The sequence below is a fragment of the Sesamum indicum genome, linkage group LG12 (genome assembly GCF_026168435.1).
Source record: "Sesamum indicum cultivar Baizhima isolate 11 linkage group LG12, ASM2616843v1, whole genome shotgun sequence".
NCBI classification, from domain to species: domain Eukaryota; kingdom Viridiplantae; phylum Streptophyta; class Magnoliopsida; order Lamiales; family Pedaliaceae; genus Sesamum; species Sesamum indicum.
In genome coordinates this window covers 4,499,837-4,520,935 of record NC_142668.1, presented here as the reverse complement: position 1 = coordinate 4,520,935, position 21,099 = coordinate 4,499,837, and the positions used below count along the sequence as shown (strand labels likewise).

Genomic DNA, 21,099 nt, shown 5'->3' with positions numbered 1-21,099 from the left:
CCGGAGGTAATGCACCAACAAAAGGAGTGATCTACACTATAGCAGGGGGTTCTAGCTCGGGAAATTCGAACAGGGACAGAAAGAGATGTGCTAGGACCCTGAGTTCAAGCAGAGGATGGGAGTTCGTGCTAAAGGTCGAGGAGGAAGAAGCCATCTCTTTCAATAGTTCGGATAAACCAAAAGAAAGTGGCTAGATGAACGATCCGATGGTTATCAAATTGGACATTGCAAATTTCACGGTTCACAAAGTACTGGTAGATAGTGGAAGTTCTGCAGACATCATCTTCAAGAACGTGATCGACAAGATGGGCTTGGAGAATATTCGATTAGAGCCAGTGAAAACCCCACTAGTCGGTTTTGGGGGAAGCGAAGTGGCGTCGATAGGGATGGTCAAATTACCAGTATCCATGGGGGACGAACCGAAGCGAAAAACTACGATGGTGAAATTCCTGGTAGTGGACACGCCGTTCGCGTACAATGTGATTTTAGGCAGACCGGGCTTGAATTTGTTCAGAGCAATCATCTCCACGTATCACATGAAACTGAAATTCCCAATGGATAATGGGGTCGCCGAGGTCGCATGCGATCAGAAGGAGGCTCGGAAGTGCTATAACTTATCGCTGAGAGGGGAGCCCGGACAGAAGAAAAGAAAAGTCAAGGAGGACGCTGAACCTTAACCCTATGAGGTCGAACATTTGAAACCTAGCGATGAGTACAAGGTCGTGCAGCTCACACCTGACGAGCCGGACAAGACTACCAGGATAGGTGCAAGCATGAAGGAAAAGGAGATGGCCATGATCAGTTTCTTAAGGGAGAACATGGACGTGTTCGCGTGGAGCCCGTCTGATTTCACAAGAATCAACCCCGAGGTGATCATACATAGGCTAAATGTAGATCCGACAATGCGACCTGTGCAGCAGAAGAAGAGGTCGTTCGGGGGCGACAAAAATGAGATCATAAGGGAGGAGGTGGACAAGCTGCTAAAAGCCGGTATGTATCGGAAATTCACTACACCGATTGGCTTTTTAACGTGGTACTTGTTCCCAAATCTTCCGAAAAATGGCGGATGTGTGCGGATTTCACAAAACTAAACAAGGCTTGCCCGAAGGATCCGTATCCATTGCCCAGAATTGACGTCATGGTAGATTCCACAGCTGGTTTCGAGATGTTCTCAATGACGGACGCCTACCATGGGTATCACCAGATCTACATGGCGGAAGAAGACAGAGATAAGACCTCTTTCATTACAGAAAAGGAAATTTATTGTTATAATATGATGCCCTTTGGTTTGAAGAATGCAGGAGCAACATACCAGCGGCTGGTGAATAAGATGTTTGGCGACATGCTCGGAAAAACAATGGAGCTTCATGTCGACGACATGCTCGTCAAGAGCAAGAGGTCGCAGGATCACCTCGCGGATCTCGCACAGGCGTTCGCTATCATGAGATCATACGGGATGAAGCTGAATCCGAACAAATGCACTTTACGAGTAGGAGGAGGAAAATTTTTTGGGCTATATGGTAAGCGAACATGGGATCGAAGCTAACCCGGAGAAGATCCAGGCCATCGTAAACCTGCGATCACCAACCACGATCAAAGGGGTGACGAAGCTAACAGGGAAGATCGCCTCACTAAGCAGGTTCATCTCGCGATCAGCAGACAAGAGTCTTCCCTTCTTCATGGTCCTGCAGAAACCTAAGAGCTTCGAGTGGGACGAAGAATGCGAGAGAGCATTGCAGGAGCTGAAAGAATACTTGACAACACCTCCCCTGCTCGCGAATACAAAAGATGGAGAGGCACTATTCCTATACTTGAGTGTATCAGAGAACGCAGTCAGCGTAGTATTGGTTAGGGAAGAAGGAGGCCAGCAGAATTCGATTTACTATGTAAGTAAGATGCTCCAAGGCGCAGAGTTAAGATACATGGAGATGGAGAAAGTTGGTGCTCACGTTAGTGGTCACCGCTCGAAAGTTGCGACCATACTTCCAGTCGCATAAAGTGGTAGTATTAACGAACCATCCCCTTAAACATATAATGTCGCGACCCAAAGCCTCGAGCAGGATGATCAAATGGGCAGTAGAACTGGGGCCATATGACATAGATTATCAGCCCAGGACAGCACAGAAGGCACAGGTGTTGGCAGACTTTGTGATGGAGCTATCTAGCGACCCCAAGTCACCCTTGGTCGCCGAGGAACAAGTCTCGAAGTGGATGTTGCATGTGGATGGAGCTTCGAACGCCAACAACAGGGGGGGGCAGGAATATTAATCCAGGGACCAAAGGGAGTTGAGATCGAGGTAGCAGCTCGCTGGTCCTTCCCAGTGACCAACAACGAGGCAGAATATGAGGCGCTCATAATAGGACTGGAGCTCGCATACGATGCCGGAGCCCGAGACTTGGCAGTCTTCATGGATTCCCAACTAATCGCCCTACAAATCGAGGGGACATATGAGATGAGGGAAAAAACGATGACATCTTACAGAGAAATTGTCAAACAATTGATGAATAAATTCGACAAGTGTTCGGTTTTGCAGGTCCCTAGAACAAAAAACGATAAGGCAGACGCCTTATCCAAATTTGGGGCCGCAATGGACGGAATCAGAGATCGCAAAATCACAGTCCTGGTTCGCGAGCGATCGTGCCTCACGAACAAAGCAGACGTTCAAATGGTCGCAGAATCCGAGTCATGGAAAGACGAGATTATCAAGTACCTCGAGGACGGCATCCTACCAGCAGATCCCATTGCTGCAAAAAGGGTTAAATTCTGGGCTACCCGATTCACCATGATATTAGGCCAGCTATACAAACGAACAGTGGATGGACCCCTCTTGAAGTGCTTAGACGAGGAGAGAGCCCTGTACGTGATGCGCGAAATCCATGAAGGGAGTTGTGGTAATCATTCGAGCGCGAGGTCGTTGGCTCAGAAAATAATTTGACAGGGATTCTACTGGCCTACGTTGGTAAAGGATTCCAAGGAGTTGGTGAAGAAGTGAGAAAGCTGCTAGAGATATGCGTCCCTGATACACCAACCTGCGACCCCAATGGAGCCGATCAAGATAGCCTACCCGTTCGACCAGTGGGGGATCGACATTGCCGGACCCTTCCCCCCAGCACAGGCTCAGAAGAAATTCATCATCATGGCGGTGGAATATTTCACCAAGTGGGTCGAAGCAGAGGCTGTCGCGAAAATATCAAAGAAAGAAGTCATCAATTTCATCTGGAAGAACATCATCTCTAGGTTCGGTTTGCCCCGGATTTTAACTTCTGACAATGGTACTCAATTTTAGGGGAGAAAAATTACCGAATGGTGAAGGAGCTCAAGATCGCGCAACACTTCACAGCGGTTGCGAACCCACAAGCCAACAGGCAGACGGAGGTGACCAACAGAACGATTCTCCAACACTTGAAAACACGCCTGGAAAGTAAAGGATCATGGGTTGACGAACTGCCTCGAGTGCTATGGGCTTATCTAATGCCACCACAAACAGCTAGAGGAGAGACCCCATTCTGTTGAGTATACGGGACGGAAGCTATCATCCCGGCGGAGATCGGTGAAGAGTCTCAAAGGGTCGCAATGTATGACTCTGAAACTAACCAGCAAGAACGAAGCTTCAACCTCACCGTGATCGAAGAGAAGAGGGATGCAGCATATGCAAGAATTTTGCACCACAAGGGATTGATGATGAGGAGCCACGACCGAAGAATTCGACCAAGGCAGCTCCAGGTGGGAGATTTCCTGCCAAAAGAGGTCGAAGCCTCCAAGCATGTGGGCAAGCTGGAACCACCTTGGGAAGGGCCATACAAGGTGACCGAAATCAAGAAAAAAGGGACGTATAGACTGCAGGACATGCAGGGACGAAACATGCCATGCCCTTGGAACATACAGAATTTGAAAAGATTCTATGCATGAGCCCGAGAGTCTGAATAAGGAGCCTGTGAAAGGCCATCAACTGCGACAGGGTCGCACCAAAAGGGGCCAGTGAAAGGCCATCAACTGCAACAGGGTCGCACCAAAAGGAGCCTGTGAAAGGCCATCAACCGTGATCGGATCGCATCTGGGGTGCCTGTGAAAGGCCGGTCAACCTTTCAAAGACTAAAGGAGCCTGTGAAAGGCCATCAACTGTGGCGAGATCGCATCAAAAGGAGCCTGTGAAAGGCCATCAACTGCGACAGGGTCGCATCAAAAGGAGCCTGAGAAAGGCCACCACTTACGGAGATCACGACAAAGTATTTGTGAGTTCGCAAGTTCATATGATACGGAGCTCGAATACTTTGTAGTAGAAAAGGGGCAGTAAAACTTGTACGGATTGTAATCCCCTTGGAATAATTTTAAGAAATCCATTTTATCTTTTCATATTACTTGGATCCATCTTATATTGCAGACATCTTATGTTTCATCTTCATCTGCTATTAAATTCCTCAATGCACCTTACACGCGAACTGAAAAAGAGGCGTTCAACAAAACTGCGGTCTAGGAAAGACGCAGCCCAAAAGTGCGATCTGAAAGAGATGCACTTCACACGCAAACTGAAAAAGACGCGTTCAACAAAACTGCGATATGGGAAAGACACAGCCCAAAAGTGTCATTTGAAAAAGATGCACTTCACACGCGAATTGAAAAAGACGCGTTCAACCAAACTGCGATCTGGGAAAGACGCAGCCCAAAAGTGCGATCTGATAAAGGGGAACTTCACACACCAACTAAAAAAGAGGCGTTCAACAAAACTGCGATCTGGGAAAGACGCAGCCCAAAATGCGGTCAGAAGAAGACTGATATCATGCGATCTGAAAAGAGATGCAATTTACAAATAAAAGGAAAGCATTCAATAAACAGAGACGGGGAGAAGCAAATATACGATATGCCAAAAGATTTCAAAAATTTTCCATTGATAAAGTATCATTTACAGGGGCAGCCAAAAATTCGTACCCCAATGTTCAGATCCCAAAAATTACATGTCAAAATTTGACCCCTAGGATTTACAATTCGAGAAGATGGTTCGAACAACATTAAAATTCTATGACAAAAAAAAAGCTAAAAGGCAGGAATTCCTCAAGCATCAGCCTCAGCCTCCAGTTCGTCCCTCAGGGACATAAACTCATCATCCTTGAGGTCGGGTTCGGCAGGATAGGGCTGGAGGTCGCCGTCGAGTGTGATGTCCAGTTGACCGCGGTCGAAGGACTCTTGAAATCCACCAAGTTTGGCAATTTGGGCCTGATAGGTCTCGTAACCCTTGGTGAAGGAATCAGCTGATTTGATCTCAAGGGCAGTCGTGAAAGTGTCGGTCTTCAGAAAATCACGAACTGCGGACATCCTAGAGTCGGCCAAGGCCTGATGATGCTCTTCAACAGTAATGCGACCGGCTTGGCCTTCCTCTAATCCTTGCTTGTGGCCTTCGACGAGGCCGACCTCTCTTCCAGTGTCGAACCTTTCCTTCTTCCCTTCAGCAACAGCGACCTCCTTTGCCTTGTCAGCTTCTGCCAGGCGGCCCTCCAATTCCTTGACTTTCTCGGACAGGGCCAGCATCTCATCTAAATGCCTGAGGTCTACCGCATCTCTCCTTTCAAGCTCGGTGGAAAGATCCTTCACCTTCTTCTCGGAGACCATGTGATTCCAACGATAGCTCATGCACCTCATCGAGAGGCTACGGAGGAAGTTACCCCACCTGCAAAAAAGGGTAAAGTGAAGAAAACCCCAGAAAAATTCGAATAAGGAAAATTCAAACAAGAAAAAGTACCTGCATCAAGGAATGAGCGGCATATTCCTCCAGACTGGAGGGAGTGTTGGTAACTATTGAAGCTTGGTCGCGTGGGAGAATGCCCGCCTCGTACAACTCCCAGGAATCCTCCCCAGGCTGCGAGAAGAGGATAGAACTGGAGGTAGAGATGTTCCACCTAGGAACTCGAGGCAGAGATCTCCCTTGAGCTCTGGTGGCTGGGCTGACTGAGCGCGATCCCCCTTTAGCTCGGCATGCATCTGCTCCCAACAAGCAGAGAGCCGCTCCAATCGTTGGAACCGATCTCGCTTATCTGGCTGGTCGGCCTTCTCCGCAGCATCACGAGCCATCCTGCTCAAAGGTTTGGCCCACTTATTCTGACCAGCAGGGACGTTGGTCGGTGAAGATTTGGAGGATATCGAAGGTTCTGCTGGCCCCTTTCCCTTCTCCTCATCCACCTCCTTTTGAGAGGACCTTTTCCGCTTCTTAGATTTCTCGCCGCTGTCGCAATCAGGCCTCTCAGTAGTTTCCTCTCCTTGGACCTCGCTCAGATCGTCCAGGTTAAGGTCGAGGTCGGAGGAGTTGTATCCGTGCAAAGGAAGAGGAGGGGTCTCCTCGCTGTCGACCTGGATGGGATGATGGTCGGCAGGGCTCACGGCTTCAGGGACGCGAGAGGGGATCGATGCGGGTGCGATCGGGGAGAGCGGCAGAAGGAGCGACCTGCTTCCCCTTCTTCAATTTATTCTGGGCCGCCTTCAGCCGCATCGCATTACGAGTACTCATGATTAGACTACCTGCAAAACAGAGGGGTCAGCGAAGTCGAACCAAGCAAAGAGGAACATGCGAACACAGCAGCAATAGAATAAGTGAAGCAAGAAAAGGAGAATCACCTAAGGACTCTGCGATGTGGATGGAAGCTGGAGAGAGCCCAGAAAGTTGCAAAACATTCTCAGTGAGAAGCTTCTTGGGATCGTATTTATATACAGTTAAACTGTTTATTTGATCACCCTCCAGCCCTCCTCCACTCATTCTGGGAATCGGCTTATACTTAGTCCATTCTATGGTAAAGGGCCAAACCCGGGGAGGTCGAACAAAAATGTAACGATCTAAACAAGCCCCTACGTTCGACTTCAGAGGTTCTAAATATCCACAGTGAGGCTTGGCAGAAAGATCGAAGAAACCCCTCTCAGCGGATCGCTTGCAGGTGGTGAAAGAATACAAGCTCCAAAAGTTATCAAAACTGGGTTCTAGATCTAAGTATTGCATTATTATGATGAAAAGAACAATATGGAAAATGGAATTAGAAAAGAGTTGCATAGGGCACAACTCTAGTTTATTCAAAATTCTGGCCAAAGGAGGGGCCAAGGGAAACCTCAACCTGGTATCAAAGTGTTTAACAGAAAAGGCGCAAAAGCCAGAAGGAGGACGATGCATACGATCGAATGTCCTAGGAATTCTGATTTTGTACTCAGGGGGTATGAAATATTTTGCCCTAATTTTTTCAATGGGAGTTCTAGCGCTGCTAACTACCCCCTCCCATGGATTCCTAGTGAGCCTATCTTGGAATTTCTCTAAAGTTGAAGGCCCAGCCTGCTTATCGGAAGGATTTTGGGAAGTTTTGAATTTTTTATTCCTCTTAGGGGAGATGGAGAAAGAACCATGTGCAGACCTAGAGGGGGTCGCAGACGACCCGGAGCCGGAGCTCGAACCAGAATTTGAAGAAAAGCTAGAAGTCATCGCACCTTAGAACAGGATGGCTCGGGATGCAGCAGGTCGAATGCGAACTCGAAATTAGTAGTGCTGGTCGCTGGAAGCTTGTATGTGGGGTAGAGAAGTATGTTTGAATGAGGGGGCTATATATAGGCCCAACCCTCTAGAGAAGTGCGCCGCAGGCGGACCCATGAGATGGCGACACGTGTACACGCAGCTGGCGGATAGATAGACGCGACCGTTAAAACTTCTCCAAAAGTGGTAACCTCACTTTTCGATAAGTGCTGGAGTAATGATATGTGGCTAGGAGGGGATGCTGTTGAAATACCAAAAAAGCCCTTCATTAAGGGCATTTCTGCCATTTAAGTAAGGATTCGCGCCTTTTCCATCAGTCGGGTCGAACGTGACCATCTTTGAAGACCCGGACAATCATCCCCATCTGATCATAGACGCAGGTCAGTAGGATGAGACCACGTGGCTAGTCAACGCAATCCTGCTGAGCCCTATATATAGACCCGAAACGCCATCATTAAAGGTAACTGTTGCGCATTAATTGAGATCGAACTTTGAGATAGAACACTTTTTTCTCGATGAACCTAACTTGAGCGTCTGAGGGTCATTGTTGGGGATGTGCCCGACGAGCTCACTTCACTTGTTTCATTCTCAAGGAACCCAAAATCTGGTCTTCGAAGAATCAGCAATCTTAGTGAAGATCGAATCTCGAGATCGCATTATTCAACCCGAATCACATAGTCTTTCATACTCATATTCTGCTAAACACAAGCCAATATTCATATTCAAATCAATAATTAAACAAGAAAATATCTATAGTATTTAAAATTTATAACATAACAATTGATGATATTTAATGGTTATTTACAAAATATTGTTCAGTAAATAATTAAATATCGAATTTTATACAAGTTTAGACTATTATATATAGGAAGAATGTCATTGAAATGACATAATTATATAATTCGAAATTTATAAAAATATTATAGAATTTATAAAGTTGCGCGCATAGCACGAGCTTCATGCTAGTTCATAATATAATGCAATTGGTGCTCCTAAAATCACTTGAAATTATATTTCTAGGTGCGTTACTGCAATGCTATTCCTTTACCTTCTATATCTGTTTTTAGTACAATAATTTGATGCCAAATTAAATTTGTTCTTCCTTCATCTCTATGACAGAGACTGAAAGTAACGGATTGAAAGATGAAGTCTCAACATGATTCCTCTACTACAATCACTCCAATCAATTTCCTATAGAAACCACATAGATCAATATGATAAAAGTAATGGTCCTGCGATAGACAATCCAATCAACACACAAAAAAACAAAGAAGGCAAAGCCATTGAGAAAAGTCATACTTGTGGATGATCAGGTATATTAAATACGCAAACTCTGTACCGCAAATAAATCACACACACATATATATATAGGGTAAAATGCAAGCAACACCCTTGTGATATTGCAAATGGGCAAATTATCCCCTTATGGAAAAATAAATAGCGATTTTCCTCCCTATATTTTTTAAAATGCAACAATTTATCCCCCTATGATTTTTAAAATGAAGCAATTTATCTCCATCTATAAGGAGGTAAGTTTCTTTATTTTAAAAAGTACAAGGGATAAATAGCTATATTTTTTTTTCATAAAGGAGTAATGTGCTCATTTTCAATATCAAAGGGAGTAAATTGCTACTCACCCAATATATATATATCACTTCAACCCACTGCTTTTTCAGGGAACAAAAATATATGGCCTGCTCTTCGATCGTACTATCTAACAATTCAAGAACTTATTGTTGTACAATAAGACTTATTTAATAATAATTGCAGTTGTCAATGAAATCAACAGAAACTTCCAGAACGTACATCTAGAAATAGAATTGATGATTCAATATAATACATCTGATGTAGGTCACTCGAAATCTGGATATCCGGGTCGAGTCGCTAGATCGGATCGCTGAATCCTACTTTCGAGTTACCTGAAGTGGATCCTGAGAACACAACAAATGTAAGACTGGCCGAGAAGTCCTCAGCGATGGCCCTCCGATGCTTAAGCTAGAAAAGGTGGGGTCGAAATTATGATGACGAGATCGAGTGAGATCACAAGTGTGCAGTAAAAATAAGTGGTGAAAACGTATTTGAATAATCATAAATAAGGCTATTCATACTTGTACGGTACCCTCTATGTGTGCGACACGCGGCTCCAATGAAAGCGGGCCACGTCACCCCTGTAAATCCTGCTACCGCCGCTGTTGTACCTATGAACTGGGCCCCACCTGCGCAGTCATAGGGTGCAGTCATAGGATGCATGTAAAAGTGCTAAAAATAGAGGGGTGTTACTGTAATTATGTAATTTCCCTCGTCATTACTCCCCCACTTCTCTTAGTGTCATTAATGACACTAAGAGAATTGAACAGTCACTATGTCCGCATGCAGGATCTCGGTCGTTCGTCCTAGGCCGCGTGTCTCCATCTGCGGGAATGTGGAAAGGCGCGTCACCTCCAATATTCCCCTATATATAGTCCCCCATTTGAACTTTCCCCACTAATCGCATTCGATCTCTCCCTGCAAGCTACCTCCATTTTCCAGGTACTCCTCAATCTTCTCTTATTCCAGCTTTCGATATCATGTCTTCTAGGTCTAGGAGTCTCTCTGTTCATGTATTTGTTTCTGAGTCTGCATCGAGCTTAGATACGAGCTCGACATCGGGATCGTCAACGACCTCCCCGAGGGAGACCGCTGGTACTTCTCGCGATCCTACTTCTTCCATTCCCCAACACTCTGATCTTCCCGAGGAGGTAGCTGAATCCGATGAAACTCCTGTCTTTCAAAAGTATACTGAAATGATGCAACAAAAACCATGGTTAGGAATAGCAAGCAACATTAAAACGACCCCTGTAGCGTTAAAAAGAAAATATTATATCCCTTCCGACTATGATATTATCATTCCTCGTTCATTTGATCGTATGCACCAGCCTCCAGTGGGTTATTGTGCTTTATCTGTACTTCATTTAGATGCTGGACTGCATTTTCCATTACCGCGTGAAGTGAATAACATTTTGATCCGCTTAGGTGTTTTTCCAATGCAATTGTCCCCCAACTCGATCAGCCATATCCTTATGTTCATTATCGTCATGAAACATCTTGATTTGCCTCGTTCTTTTGATAATTTCTGGTCCTTATATTATATTACTGCCTCGAAGAGGTCGGGGGAGACTGGGTGGTTTTACTTGACCGCACGCAAGGACTGCCGTTTTTTAGACGATCTGAGGTCTAATGTCGGTCCTTGGCGTGATAGATATTTTTTTATACGACCTCCACCCGGGCAATCTTGGAATTTTTATTTAGGTTGGCGTGAGTCCAAACCACACCCGAAACTTTTGGGGAGGGGTTCAAGAGCGACCTCATAAATTACATTACTCTGTTTTGGTACCTTCCGAAAGTACTGTTACAGGAAAAAGTCTTGAAGCTCGCGGGCCTTTCCCCTGCTCCTATACTAGTCAAAAGCACTTTAGGTGAGTTCATAAATCTCATCTGCTTGTTTCTTTCTTCTCTTATCCGACCCCCTCTTCTACGGACGCTACAGCCTCCAAACAACCGTCCACTCCACTCGAGGCAAGAGATCAAATACCTGACGAGCAGGTTGAAGTAGTGGAGATATCTGAAGATCGGGGGCTAAAGAGGAGAAGGGGTAAAAGGACAGCGATCCCTAAAGCAGTGACCACAGGTGAGCAGACGATCGAGCTAACAGAGAGTAGGAGTGATCCATCTTCGAGGTCCACTAAGCAAGGTAGACCCGAGGCCAAACTTGCTGCTGATTGGGTTGCTGAACCTGAAAGTAGAAAAAGATTTGCCACATTCCAGGAGGCGTGGCAGCGGACGAGAGACGAGCGACCTGCTTCTGCTCGAAAAAGCTAAGATGTCCGGAGAGAAATGGGTCCTCGACTGGAATATCTCCAAGAACAGTAGCGTTCGGCGGACCTTTGCTGGACAAGACTCATGGGAGGTCTATAAGGCTGCCTGCCTCAAACGCGATCAAGTTATCCTTGCGTAGACCTCTCTCACCTCCCTCGAAGAACACGTTGCTCATAATATAACTCAGGTACCCAACCATTTACCCTTCTCATACACTAAGATTATAAGCTAACTTTTTCTTTTTTAGGCCATGGCTTTCGCGCATCACATCTCCCTCCAAGGCTCGATGTGGAGACATGACAAAATTCTTCTTGAAGCCAAGACTATGGAGATGGAGCAGAAGATTCTGGAGCAGCAAACATTGATCGAGTCTCTGCGATCAAAAATCCTAGAGAAAAAGGAGCTCGCTTCCAGGTTAGAGATTTCTTAAAAGGAGTTGAATGAGGCCAGATACACCGCTCAATCAGATCGCGCTGCTACTTTTGAGGCTGGCAAGGAACAAGGATCAACAGAAGATCGGGATCAGGGCATAGCTGAAGGTCGGGCCCTATTTCTGTAGAGCTAGGAATTTCAATATATGATGGGTCAAGCCTGTTTAAATGGTGCTCGCGACTTCTTAAGATCGACGACCTTTCGTGAAGCTGTGGAGAATCAAGCCTCAGATTTTATGATCGAGGGATTTGAAAAGTGTCAAGGCCAGATCCAGAAGCTTGATGGATTTGCGGAGGCTTTCGATCTGGAGCAGCTGGATGTCTCCCTGGACAAGAATCTTGAGCCCTATCCTCCAGGCCCCAAACCTACTGATGATTTCCCTGAATTTGTACCTCTGATGGATGATCTACCACCCCCATTCCCCATTTCATAGATGCATAGGGATAAACGAACAGATTTTTGTAAACAATCTGTTTGGAACTGATGGATGATTTTGGGGATTACTTCCCTTTTTTGTAAGTTTATGGTCATCAATATCAACATCTTTTCTTTTTTTTTTTATCCGAGCATCGAGCGGTTTATGCTTTATATACTTGCGGAAATTCCAGATAGCCGATTAACTTTCAGATTCTTGCAAGTTTAACATCTCTTCAGGTCATTTCGCAAGACTTTTTCATAGAACTCCCGCATGCTGTTCACAAAAAATCTTTTAAGAAATCCTGCCACCCGTTTGAGATTGTGTAAGAGCTTCCAGAATAGATAATTCAGATCACTTATGAACCTTTTTCAAGTTAGAAACCCTGCGTTCTTTTTCAGATCGCTTGTGAACCTTTTTGAGGTTAGATATTCTGCGTTCTTTTTCAGATCGCTAATGAACCTTTCTCAAGTTAGATATTTTGCGTTCTTTTTCAGATCGCTTATGAACCTTTCTCAGGTTAGATATTCTGCGTTCTTTTTCAGATCGCTTATGGACCTTTCTCAGGTTAGAAACCCTGCGTTCTGTTTAATATCGCTTGTGAACCTATTTTAGGTTAGAAACCTTGCGTTTTTCAGAACGCTTATGAACCTATTCCAGGTTAGAAATAATACGTTACTTTTTTAGATCGCTGATGAACCTTTTACCTTTAGTCAGCTTTGAACGAACTTAATAAGACGGTAGATGCAAAATGACCTTTTTCAGGTCGTCTTTTTCAGACTATTGAAATGTCTTTTTCAGACAATTACAAAGCCTTTTTCAGGAAAAATCTTGCTATGTAACTTACATTTATCTAAGCATAAAATTTTTTCATGTTATGCACATTCCAAGGTCGCGGTAGATTTTTCCCCTCCAAATCTTGTAGGATGTATGTCCCTTTTCGTCGGATCTCCACTACCTTATATGGGCCTTCCCACGTCGGGTCGAGCTTCCCAACATGCTTCGACACTTCCACTTTCTTCAAGACCAGGTCGCCGACTTGAAAACTCCTCGGTCGTACCCTTTGGTTATAATTTCTGGTCGTCATGCTTTTATATCGCAAGATCTTCGCATACGCACGATCTCTTCCTTCTTCGATCACTGTTAGATCGAAAGACCGTTCCTGAGCATTTCCTTCTGCTTCATATTGGGTGACCCGAGCTGTTTTTTCGCCGATCTCCGCGGGTATGATAGCTTCACTACCATATACCAAACAAAAAGGGGTCTCACTTGTGGCAATTCGCGGGGTCGTTCGATATGCCCAAAGTACTCCGGGCAGTTCTTCGACCCATGCCCCTTTTGCTCCTTCCAACCGAGTCTTCAAATATTGTAACAAAGTTCGGTTTGTGACCTCCGCCTGCCCGTTTGCTTGTGGATTCCCGACTGCCGTAAAGTTCTGCTTGATTTTTAGTTCCTTACACCATGCCATGATTTTCCTTCCTTGGAACTGAGTTCCATTATCCGACACTAGAACCCGCGAGATCCCAAACCTGCAAATAATGTTTTTTCAAATGAAATTTATTACCTCTTTCTCAGAGATCTTTGCCAAAGCTTCAGCCTCGATCCACTTGGAAAAATATTCGACCGCCACAATCAGAAAGTTTTTTGGCACCACCGCTTGAGGAAACGGACCAATGATGTCGATTCCCCACTTATCAAAAGGGATGCAACCTTCAAGCGCTCTAGAGGGGTCACTGGAGAATGCAATAATCCTGCATATGTTTGGCAACTTTCACATTTCCTTGCGAACTCCTTCGCATCTTCTACCATCGTAGGCCAAAAATAACATTGCCTAAGAACCTTTTGGGCCAACGACCTTCCTCCTGAATGATTTCCACCACTGCCCTCGTGTATTTCCCTCATAACATACTGCGACCTCTCCGCATCTAAGCTCTTCAGTAAAATACCTTCTGGAGTTCTCTTGTATAAGTCATCTCCAACCAAAGTAAAACGATTAGCTTTGAATTGCAACCTCTTAGCAGCGATCACGTCGCTCGGTAATTCCCCATACTTCAAATATCGAATAAAAGGCGTTTTCCAAGAATCCGCCGTCTCGACCACATGGATCTCTGCTTCATCTATTATTGGTTGAGACTTCACCATTACCATAATCTTCCTTTCCTTAATCCCTTCAACCGACGACCCGAACCTCGACAAAGCATCTGCTCGCATGTTCTCATCCCTTAGGATTTGGCTGATCGTGCATCTGTCAAACCTCCTCATCATGTCCTTCACCCTCGCCAAGTATTGTGTCATTGACCATTCGCGGGTTTCATAGGTGCCCTGCACCTGCATCGCAACAAGTTGTGAGTCCTTATAAACATCTACCCACCTTATGCCTCTATCCAACGCTGTCTGCAATCCTTGAATCAAAGCTTCATATTCAGCTTCGTTATTTGTAGCCGGAAAATTTAACCTCGCAGCGATCTCGATCTCAGCACCATCTAGTTCCTGCAAGTAAATACCGGCTCCTCAATTCTTTGAGGTCGAGGACCCATCCACATGCAACAGCCATCTCTCCTCCTTCTCTGGTTGTTCACCCGCAAACTCGACTAAGAAATCGGCAAACACTTGCGCTTTGATTGCATTCCTCGTATGGAATTTAATGTCAAATTCTCCTAGCTCCACCGCCCATTTGATTATCCTACCGGATGTATCCAGTTTTGACATAACCTGCTTCAAAGGATGATTAGTCAATACGACAATAGGGTGGAATTGGAATTTGGAAGTAAGGTCGCAGTTTTCGTGCTATTATCACCAAAGCCAACGCTCGCTTCTCGATCTAGATATATTTCTTTTCTGCCCCTTGTAGCATTTTGCTTACATAGTAGACAGGATTTTGTTTGCCATTCTCTTCTCTAACTAGCATCGAGCTCACTGCGTTATCTGAAACAGCTAAGTACACATACAACTTTTCCCCAATCATGGGATTAGAAAGTAGTGGTGGGGTAGTTAAATACAGTTTTAATTCCTGCAGAGCCTTCTCGCATTCCTCATTCCATTCAAAATTATTTGCTTTTCGCAAACCCTTAAAGAAGGGTAAGTTTTGATCAGCAAACCTAGCTATGAAACGATTTAGCGAGGCGACCTTCCCCGTTAACTGTTGCACCTCCTTTATCGATTTTGGTGATCCCAACTGCATAATCGCCTTTATTTTTTCAGGATTTGCCTCTATGCCCCATTCGCTGACCATGTAACCCAAAAACTTTCCTCCTCGCACCCCGAAGGTGCATTTAGATGGATTCAACTTCATGCCGTAAGATCGGATAATGTCAAAAGCCATTCGCAAATTTGTCAAATGATCACATTCCTGCTTGCTTTTAACCAGCATATCATCAACATACACCTCCATCGTACTTCCGATGTGATATTTAAACATGCGATTGACTAATCTCTGGTAGGTCGCACCTGCGTTTTTCAATCCGAATGGCGTTACATTGTAACAGTAGACCCCTTTCTCGGTCACGAACGCAGTTTTCTCTGCATCTTCCTTAGCCATAAAAATTTGATGGTAGCCCTGATAAGCGTCCATCATGCTAAACAGTGCACACCCCGTGGTTGAGTCCACCAACAGATCGATCCTCGAAAGTGGGTACGGGTCTTTTGGACATGCTTTGTTAAGATCAGTATAATCCGTACACATTCTCCATTTCGCAGCTGCTTTTGGAACGATAACCACGTTTGATTACCAGGTCGTGTATTCATCTTGCAGAAGCTTATTGACTTCTTCTTCAATGATCCTGTTCCTTTCGACCCCGAACACTCTCTTTTTTTGTTTCACCGATTTAACCTGCGAATCAATATTAAGTCGATGTACAATTACCTCGGGGTTTATACCTTGAAAACCAGAGGAGCTCCACGCAAAGAGGTCATTACTGCTCGCAAAAAATTAATCATCATTGTTTCCATCCCAGTCGTCATTTGCGACCCAAATGGGTTGTTTTCTGGAAATTTCCTGAAAAATTAACTCGACCTCCTTGTACTCTTCTGACGGTTCGATCCTTTCAATTTTTCCTCGTTTCACCTCCTCACCTTGGCTCATCTCTTCTTTTCTCTTTTCTTTTTTCATCAACTCTCCCTGTTTCACAGCCAAGTTATAGCATTGCCTAGCTGTTCGTTGATCGCATTTTACCTCTCCGACTCCCTGCGGTGTTGGAAATTTCATCTTTAAATGGTATGTAGACACCACTGCCTTGAACTTGTTCAGCCCTGGTCGCCCCAATACGACGTTATACACAAACAGGCTGTCGACCACCAGGAATTGGACCATGCATGTCTTTCTTCTAGGTTTTTTCCCCCAACGAAACTGGCAGCTCAATTACACCTTCAGGAACAACCTCACTGCCTCCAAATCCAACCAAAGGTGTTCGAACCGGCTTCAATCTCACGCTGCCCAAATCCATTTTCCTGAGAACATTGCTAAAAATAATATCAACAGAACTACCATTATCTATCAACACTTTGTGTACATGATAGTTGGCAATGTCCATTTTTATGACCATGGGGTCATTCTGGTCGAAAGAATCTGAGCTCAAATCCTCGTCTCCAAAGACAATGCTTTCCTGGTTTTCCACATGCATCATTAGTTCCCCATGCTTGAATCTGCTTTCCCTGGCATACTTTTTCCTTGCCCTCATGGAATCTCCAGCTGTTGGTCTGCCAGAGATGGTATGGATAACACCCTTTGTGGGTGCATTGTCCCGTGCTCCACTTGTTCCTACCTCATCTCTTTGATGCCTTTCACGACTCCGGGATCTACTCCGTCCGCGTGTCTCTATACTCTTGTCAATGAGATGTTTAAAATAACCTTGTCTTACCAACCGTTCGATCTCATCTCTCAATTGATAGCAGTCTTCCGTATTATGGCCTTTGTCTTTATGGAACCTGCATTATTTATGTGAGTTTTTCTTAGCCGGTGTATCACGCATCTTACCCGGCCATTGAAGGAGGCCCTCTTTCTCGACCATCGCCATCACCTTCGCTCTGGTGGTCGTCAAGGGGGTGTATCTATGATATCGGGGCAAGTACGGCCCTCTTCGTTTGCGATCTTTTTCAGATCACTGCTTACCATCTCTTGATCGTTCTCCTCTCGATCGTCCTGGGTCCCTCGTCCAGTCATTGTCCTTCATGGCATTCATCTCTTCCTCGTCGATGTATTTTTGTGCCATTTCCATCAACTATTCCGTGCCTGATGGCGGGTCGCGAGCCAACGCTGATGCAAAGGGACCTTTCTATAGACCATGTATTAATATAGTTACGATCATATCGATCCTCAAATCCTGGACTTCCAATACCTTATTATTGAATCTCCCCATAAAGGCCTTCAATGTTTCGTCCTCCCTTTGTCTGATCGTGAAGAGATGGGTAGCTGATCTCTTTGCTTTTCTTTTGCTGGCAAAATGAAAAAAGGATTTGTGAATTAACTGTTCGTAAGAATCAATGGTTCCACTACCTAGGCTCGTGAACCATTCCTAGGCCTTGCCCTTCAGCGTCGTGACAAACAGCTTAGCTTTGATCGGGTCCGTCTGGCCATAGAGATTCATAACCAGATCGGATGCAGCACCTTTTTAGATCGCACTATTTGGATGCCTCTTTTTCAGTTGGCCTTTAGAGTGCATCTTTTTCAGATCGCACTATTTGGATGCCTCTTTTTCAGTTGGCATTTATTGAGTGCATCATTTTCAGATCGCATTATTTGTTGTTGCCTCTTTTTCAGATGGCAGTGTTGAGTGCATCTTTTTCATATCGAACTATTTGGATGCCTCCTTTTCAATTGGCATTTGTATACTCCATACCAAGAATACCAGCAAATAATAAAGAAATAAAACTGCACAAAATTTTTGAACTGATGTATTATATAAGGGAACACGGCCTTTTTTAGGCTCCTATACAGAATTCTAGATCTTTACAAGTGAACGGCCATTCTCAGGCACCAAAATAGGAATGAGTCTTCGAACATTGTTTATGGTCTTTTACAAGCACAATAGCTAATCAGCCTTTCACAGGCACCAAAATAAGAAATCCTTCTTCATGAGCAAGCTCGATGGCCTTTCGTAGGCACCAGAACAAGAAATCCATTGGCGAAGTTGACGGCCTTTCACAAGCATAAAGTAAGCGATCTCTTCTAAGTTGTTGATGGCCTTTCATAGGCACCAAAATGAGAAATTCGTCTTTATGCACAAGGTTGATGGCCTTTCACAGGCACAAAGTAAGCGACCTTCTTCGACTTCACCTGTAAAATTTCTTCAGATTCTGAATATTCCATGGTCATGGTAAGCTCTGCCCCAGCATGTCCCACAATTTCTATGTACCCTTCTTCCTGATCTCGATCACTTTGTACGGGCCCTCCCAAGAGGGATCAAGCTTACCCCACGTGCTTTGAAGCTTGTACTTTCTTTAGCACAAGATCCCCTACTTGCAGCAGCCTTGGTCGAATCCTTCAATCATCATTTCTCATCATATGCAGCATCTATCTTTTCTTCTATGACCGTCAGGTCAAAGTTCCGTTCGTTCTGATTTGATTCAGGGTCGTACATCGCGATCCGCTGGGACTCCTCTCCTATTTCTGTAGGGATTATTGCTTCAGTTCCATAAACCAAGCAAAATGGGGTCTCACCTGTTGCTATTCGAGGTGTAGTGCGATAAGCCCATAGAACTCCTTGCAATTCTTCGACCCAAGACCCCTTGCTCTCCAACCGTATCTTCAAATGCTGTAAGATCGTTCCTTTCGTCACCTCAGTTTGTCCGTTAGCTTGGAGATTGGCGACTGTTGTAAAATGTTGTACGATCTTGAGTTCCTTGCACCATTCAGTGATTTTTCTTCCGTGGAATTAGGTCCCGTTGTCCGAAATTAAGATTCTAGGTACTCCAAACTTGCAGATGATGTTCTTCCAGATGAAATTGATGACCTCTCTCCCGAAAATCTTGGCTATAGCCTCCGCTTCGACCCACTTAGAGAAGTACTCCACTGCTACAATGATAAATTTCTTTTGAGCTTGGGCAGGAGGGAAGAGTCCTACAATATCTATCTTGATCGGCTCGATGGGGGTCGCCGGTTGATGTATCAAAGATGCGTATCTCTGGCAGCTCTCGCATCTTTTCACTAGCTCTTTCGTGTCTTTAACCATCATGGGCCAAAAGTATCCTTGGCGTACAATCTTTTGTGCTAGCAATCTTGCCCCTGAATGATTTCCATAACTTCCGTCAGGAATCTCACGCATTACATATCAGCTCTTTCTTCATCCAGGCATTTCAAAAGTGGTCCATCAACTGTCCGTTTATACAATTGACCAAATAATAAGGTGAAACGTGCAGCTCGAAATCTCACTCTCTTTGCCTTAAAAGGGTCTTTGGGCAAGGTGCCGTCCTCCAAATACTTGACAATTTCGTCTTTCCACGATTCGACCTCAGATACTGCTTGCACCTCAATCTTCTCTGTGATAACCGATTGTTCTCAAACTAAAGCTGTTATCTTCTGATTTTTGATTCCTGTATGGTTGCTCCAAATTTTGATAAGGCATCTGCTTTATCATTTTCCGTTCTTCGTACTTGTAAGATAGTGCACTTGTCGAACTTGCCCATCCACCTCTTAACTATATCTCTGTATGAAGTCATCATTTTTTCTCTTGTTTCATCTGTGCCTTCAATCTGCAATGTGACCAGCTGAGAATCTGTGAAAACTTCTAAATTCGTGGCTCCAACTTCATATGCGAGCTCTAATCCTTGAATCAATGCTTCATACTCGGCCTTATTATTAGTAACAGGGAATGATAGACGAGCTGCAACTTCTATCTCTACCTCCTTTGGTCCTTGGATTAATATCCCAGCACCCCCATTATTGGCATTCGAGTATCCATCCACATGCAGCATCTATTTGCAACTCCACTCTTCAGGATCGCTAGATAGCTCCATTACGAAATCTGCTAACACTTGTGCCTTCTATGCTATTCTGGGCTGATAGTCAATATCATATTACCCTAGCTCAACTGCCCACTTGATTAACCTTCTAGAAGCTTCTAGTCGTGACATCACCTGTTTCAATGGATGGTTTGTCAGCACCACTACCCTGTGCGATTGAAAATACGGTCACAGCATGCGAGCTATAACAACCAGTGCAAGTGCCAGTTTCTCCATCTCCGAATATCTCGATTCTGCTCCATGTAGCATCTTGCTGACATAATAAAACTGGACTCTGATTTCGTCCTTCTTCCCGCACTAGCACCGAACTGACTGCACTCTCTGACACAGGTAAGTATAGAAATAATACTTCTCCTTCCTTAGGATTAGCGAGCAGCATAGGCTTCACCAAATAATCCTTGAGATCTTGTAGGGCTTTTTTGCACTCTTCATTCCACTCAAAGTTTTTTGTTTTTCTGAAAGAAGGGTAAACTCTTATCTGCATGTCGAGAGATAAATCTATTTAATGAAGCAATCTTACCCGTCAACTTCTGCACATCCTTGATCGTGGTCGGCGATCTCAGGCTCATATGGCCTGAATTTTCTCAGGACTAGCTTCAATTCCCCGTTTGCTGACCATGTATCCCAATAATTTTCCTCCACCTACTCTGAATGTGCACTTGTCTGGGTTTAACTTCAACCCATACGTCCTCATGATATTGAACGCCTGCTCGAGATGTTGAAGGTGATCTTGCGACCTTCTACTCTTAACTAGCATATCATCCACGTACACCTCCATGGTCTTTCCAATAAGCTCATGAAACATCTTATTCACCAATCTTTGATAAGTTGCACCTGCGTTCTTTAGACCAAAACACATAACGTTATAATAGTAAATAATGGCATGGGTAATGAAAGATGTCTTCTTGCGATCCTCCTTAGCCATATAAATCTGATGCTATC

General features: G+C 44.6%; 5 protein-coding genes across 5 annotated transcripts; 3 read left to right on the top strand and 2 right to left on the bottom strand.

Moving 5' to 3' along the window:
* Window positions 1–206: 206 nt before the first annotated feature.
* Window positions 207–677, top strand: LOC105165882 (uncharacterized). The gene has a single exon (XM_011085038.1). The coding sequence runs from the start codon at window positions 207–209 to the stop codon at window positions 675–677; it is 471 nt and encodes a 156-aa protein (XP_011083340.1).
* A 96-nt stretch (window positions 678–773) lies between these two features.
* On the top strand, window positions 774–2,936 carry LOC148784679 (uncharacterized). The gene is made up of 4 exons (XM_088876506.1): window positions 774–990; window positions 1,302–1,489; window positions 1,692–1,949; window positions 2,166–2,936. Exons 1-4 carry the CDS (start codon window positions 774–776, stop codon window positions 2,934–2,936), a joined length of 1,434 nt encoding a protein of 477 aa, XP_088732632.1.
* A 105-nt stretch (window positions 2,937–3,041) lies between these two features.
* On the top strand, window positions 3,042–3,514 carry LOC148784678 (uncharacterized). Its single transcript, XM_088876505.1, has 2 exons — window positions 3,042–3,243; window positions 3,288–3,514. Exons 1-2 carry the CDS (start codon window positions 3,042–3,044, stop codon window positions 3,512–3,514), a joined length of 429 nt encoding a protein of 142 aa, XP_088732631.1.
* Window positions 3,515–16,523: 13,009 nt separating this feature from the next.
* On the bottom strand, window positions 16,524–17,408 carry LOC105165883 (uncharacterized). Its single transcript, XM_011085039.1, has 2 exons — window positions 17,302–17,408; window positions 16,524–17,124 (listed from the first exon to the last, which is right to left on the bottom strand). The coding sequence occupies exons 1-2, from the start codon at window positions 17,406–17,408 to the stop codon at window positions 16,524–16,526; spliced, it is 708 nt and encodes a 235-aa protein (XP_011083341.1).
* A 2,051-nt stretch (window positions 17,409–19,459) lies between these two features.
* LOC148784677 (uncharacterized) lies at window positions 19,460–20,109 on the bottom strand. The gene is made up of 2 exons (XM_088876504.1): window positions 19,818–20,109; window positions 19,460–19,674 (listed from the first exon to the last, which is right to left on the bottom strand). Exons 1-2 carry the CDS (start codon window positions 20,107–20,109, stop codon window positions 19,460–19,462), a joined length of 507 nt encoding a protein of 168 aa, XP_088732630.1.
* Between the last annotated feature and the right edge of the window lie 990 nt (window positions 20,110–21,099).

Bases quoted from the DNA above. Each gene is read 5' to 3' on its own strand.
- LOC148784678 (XM_088876505.1), top strand. From the start codon at position 3,042: ATGGAGCCGATCAAGATAGCCTACCCGTTCGACCAGTGGGGGATCGAC. The intron at 3,244-3,287 runs GTTTGCCCCGGA...ACTCAATTTTAG, and splicing joins GAACATCATCTCTAGGTTCG to GGGAGAAAAATTACCGAATG.
- LOC148784677 (XM_088876504.1), bottom strand. From the start codon at position 20,109: ATGCTGCATGTGGATGGATACTCGAATGCCAATAATGGGGGTGCTGGG. The intron at 19,675-19,817 runs GCAAGTTCGACA...CGGTTATCACAG, and splicing joins TATAGTTAAGAGGTGGATGG to AGAAGATTGAGGTGCAAGCA.
- LOC148784679 (XM_088876506.1), top strand. From the start codon at position 774: ATGAAGGAAAAGGAGATGGCCATGATCAGTTTCTTAAGGGAGAACATG. The intron at 991-1,301 runs GTATGTATCGGA...TGAAGAATGCAG, and splicing joins GGACAAGCTGCTAAAAGCCG to GAGCAACATACCAGCGGCTG. The intron at 1,490-1,691 runs GTAGGAGGAGGA...ATGGTCCTGCAG, and splicing joins CGAACAAATGCACTTTACGA to AAACCTAAGAGCTTCGAGTG.
- LOC105165883 (XM_011085039.1), bottom strand. From the start codon at position 17,408: ATGGCACAAAAATACATCGACGAGGAAGAGATGAATGCCATGAAGGAC. The intron at 17,125-17,301 runs GTGATCTGAAAA...TAAATAATGCAG, and splicing joins CGATCAAGAGATGGTAAGCA to GTTCCATAAAGACAAAGGCC.
- LOC105165882 (XM_011085038.1), top strand. From the start codon at position 207: ATGGTTATCAAATTGGACATTGCAAATTTCACGGTTCACAAAGTACTG.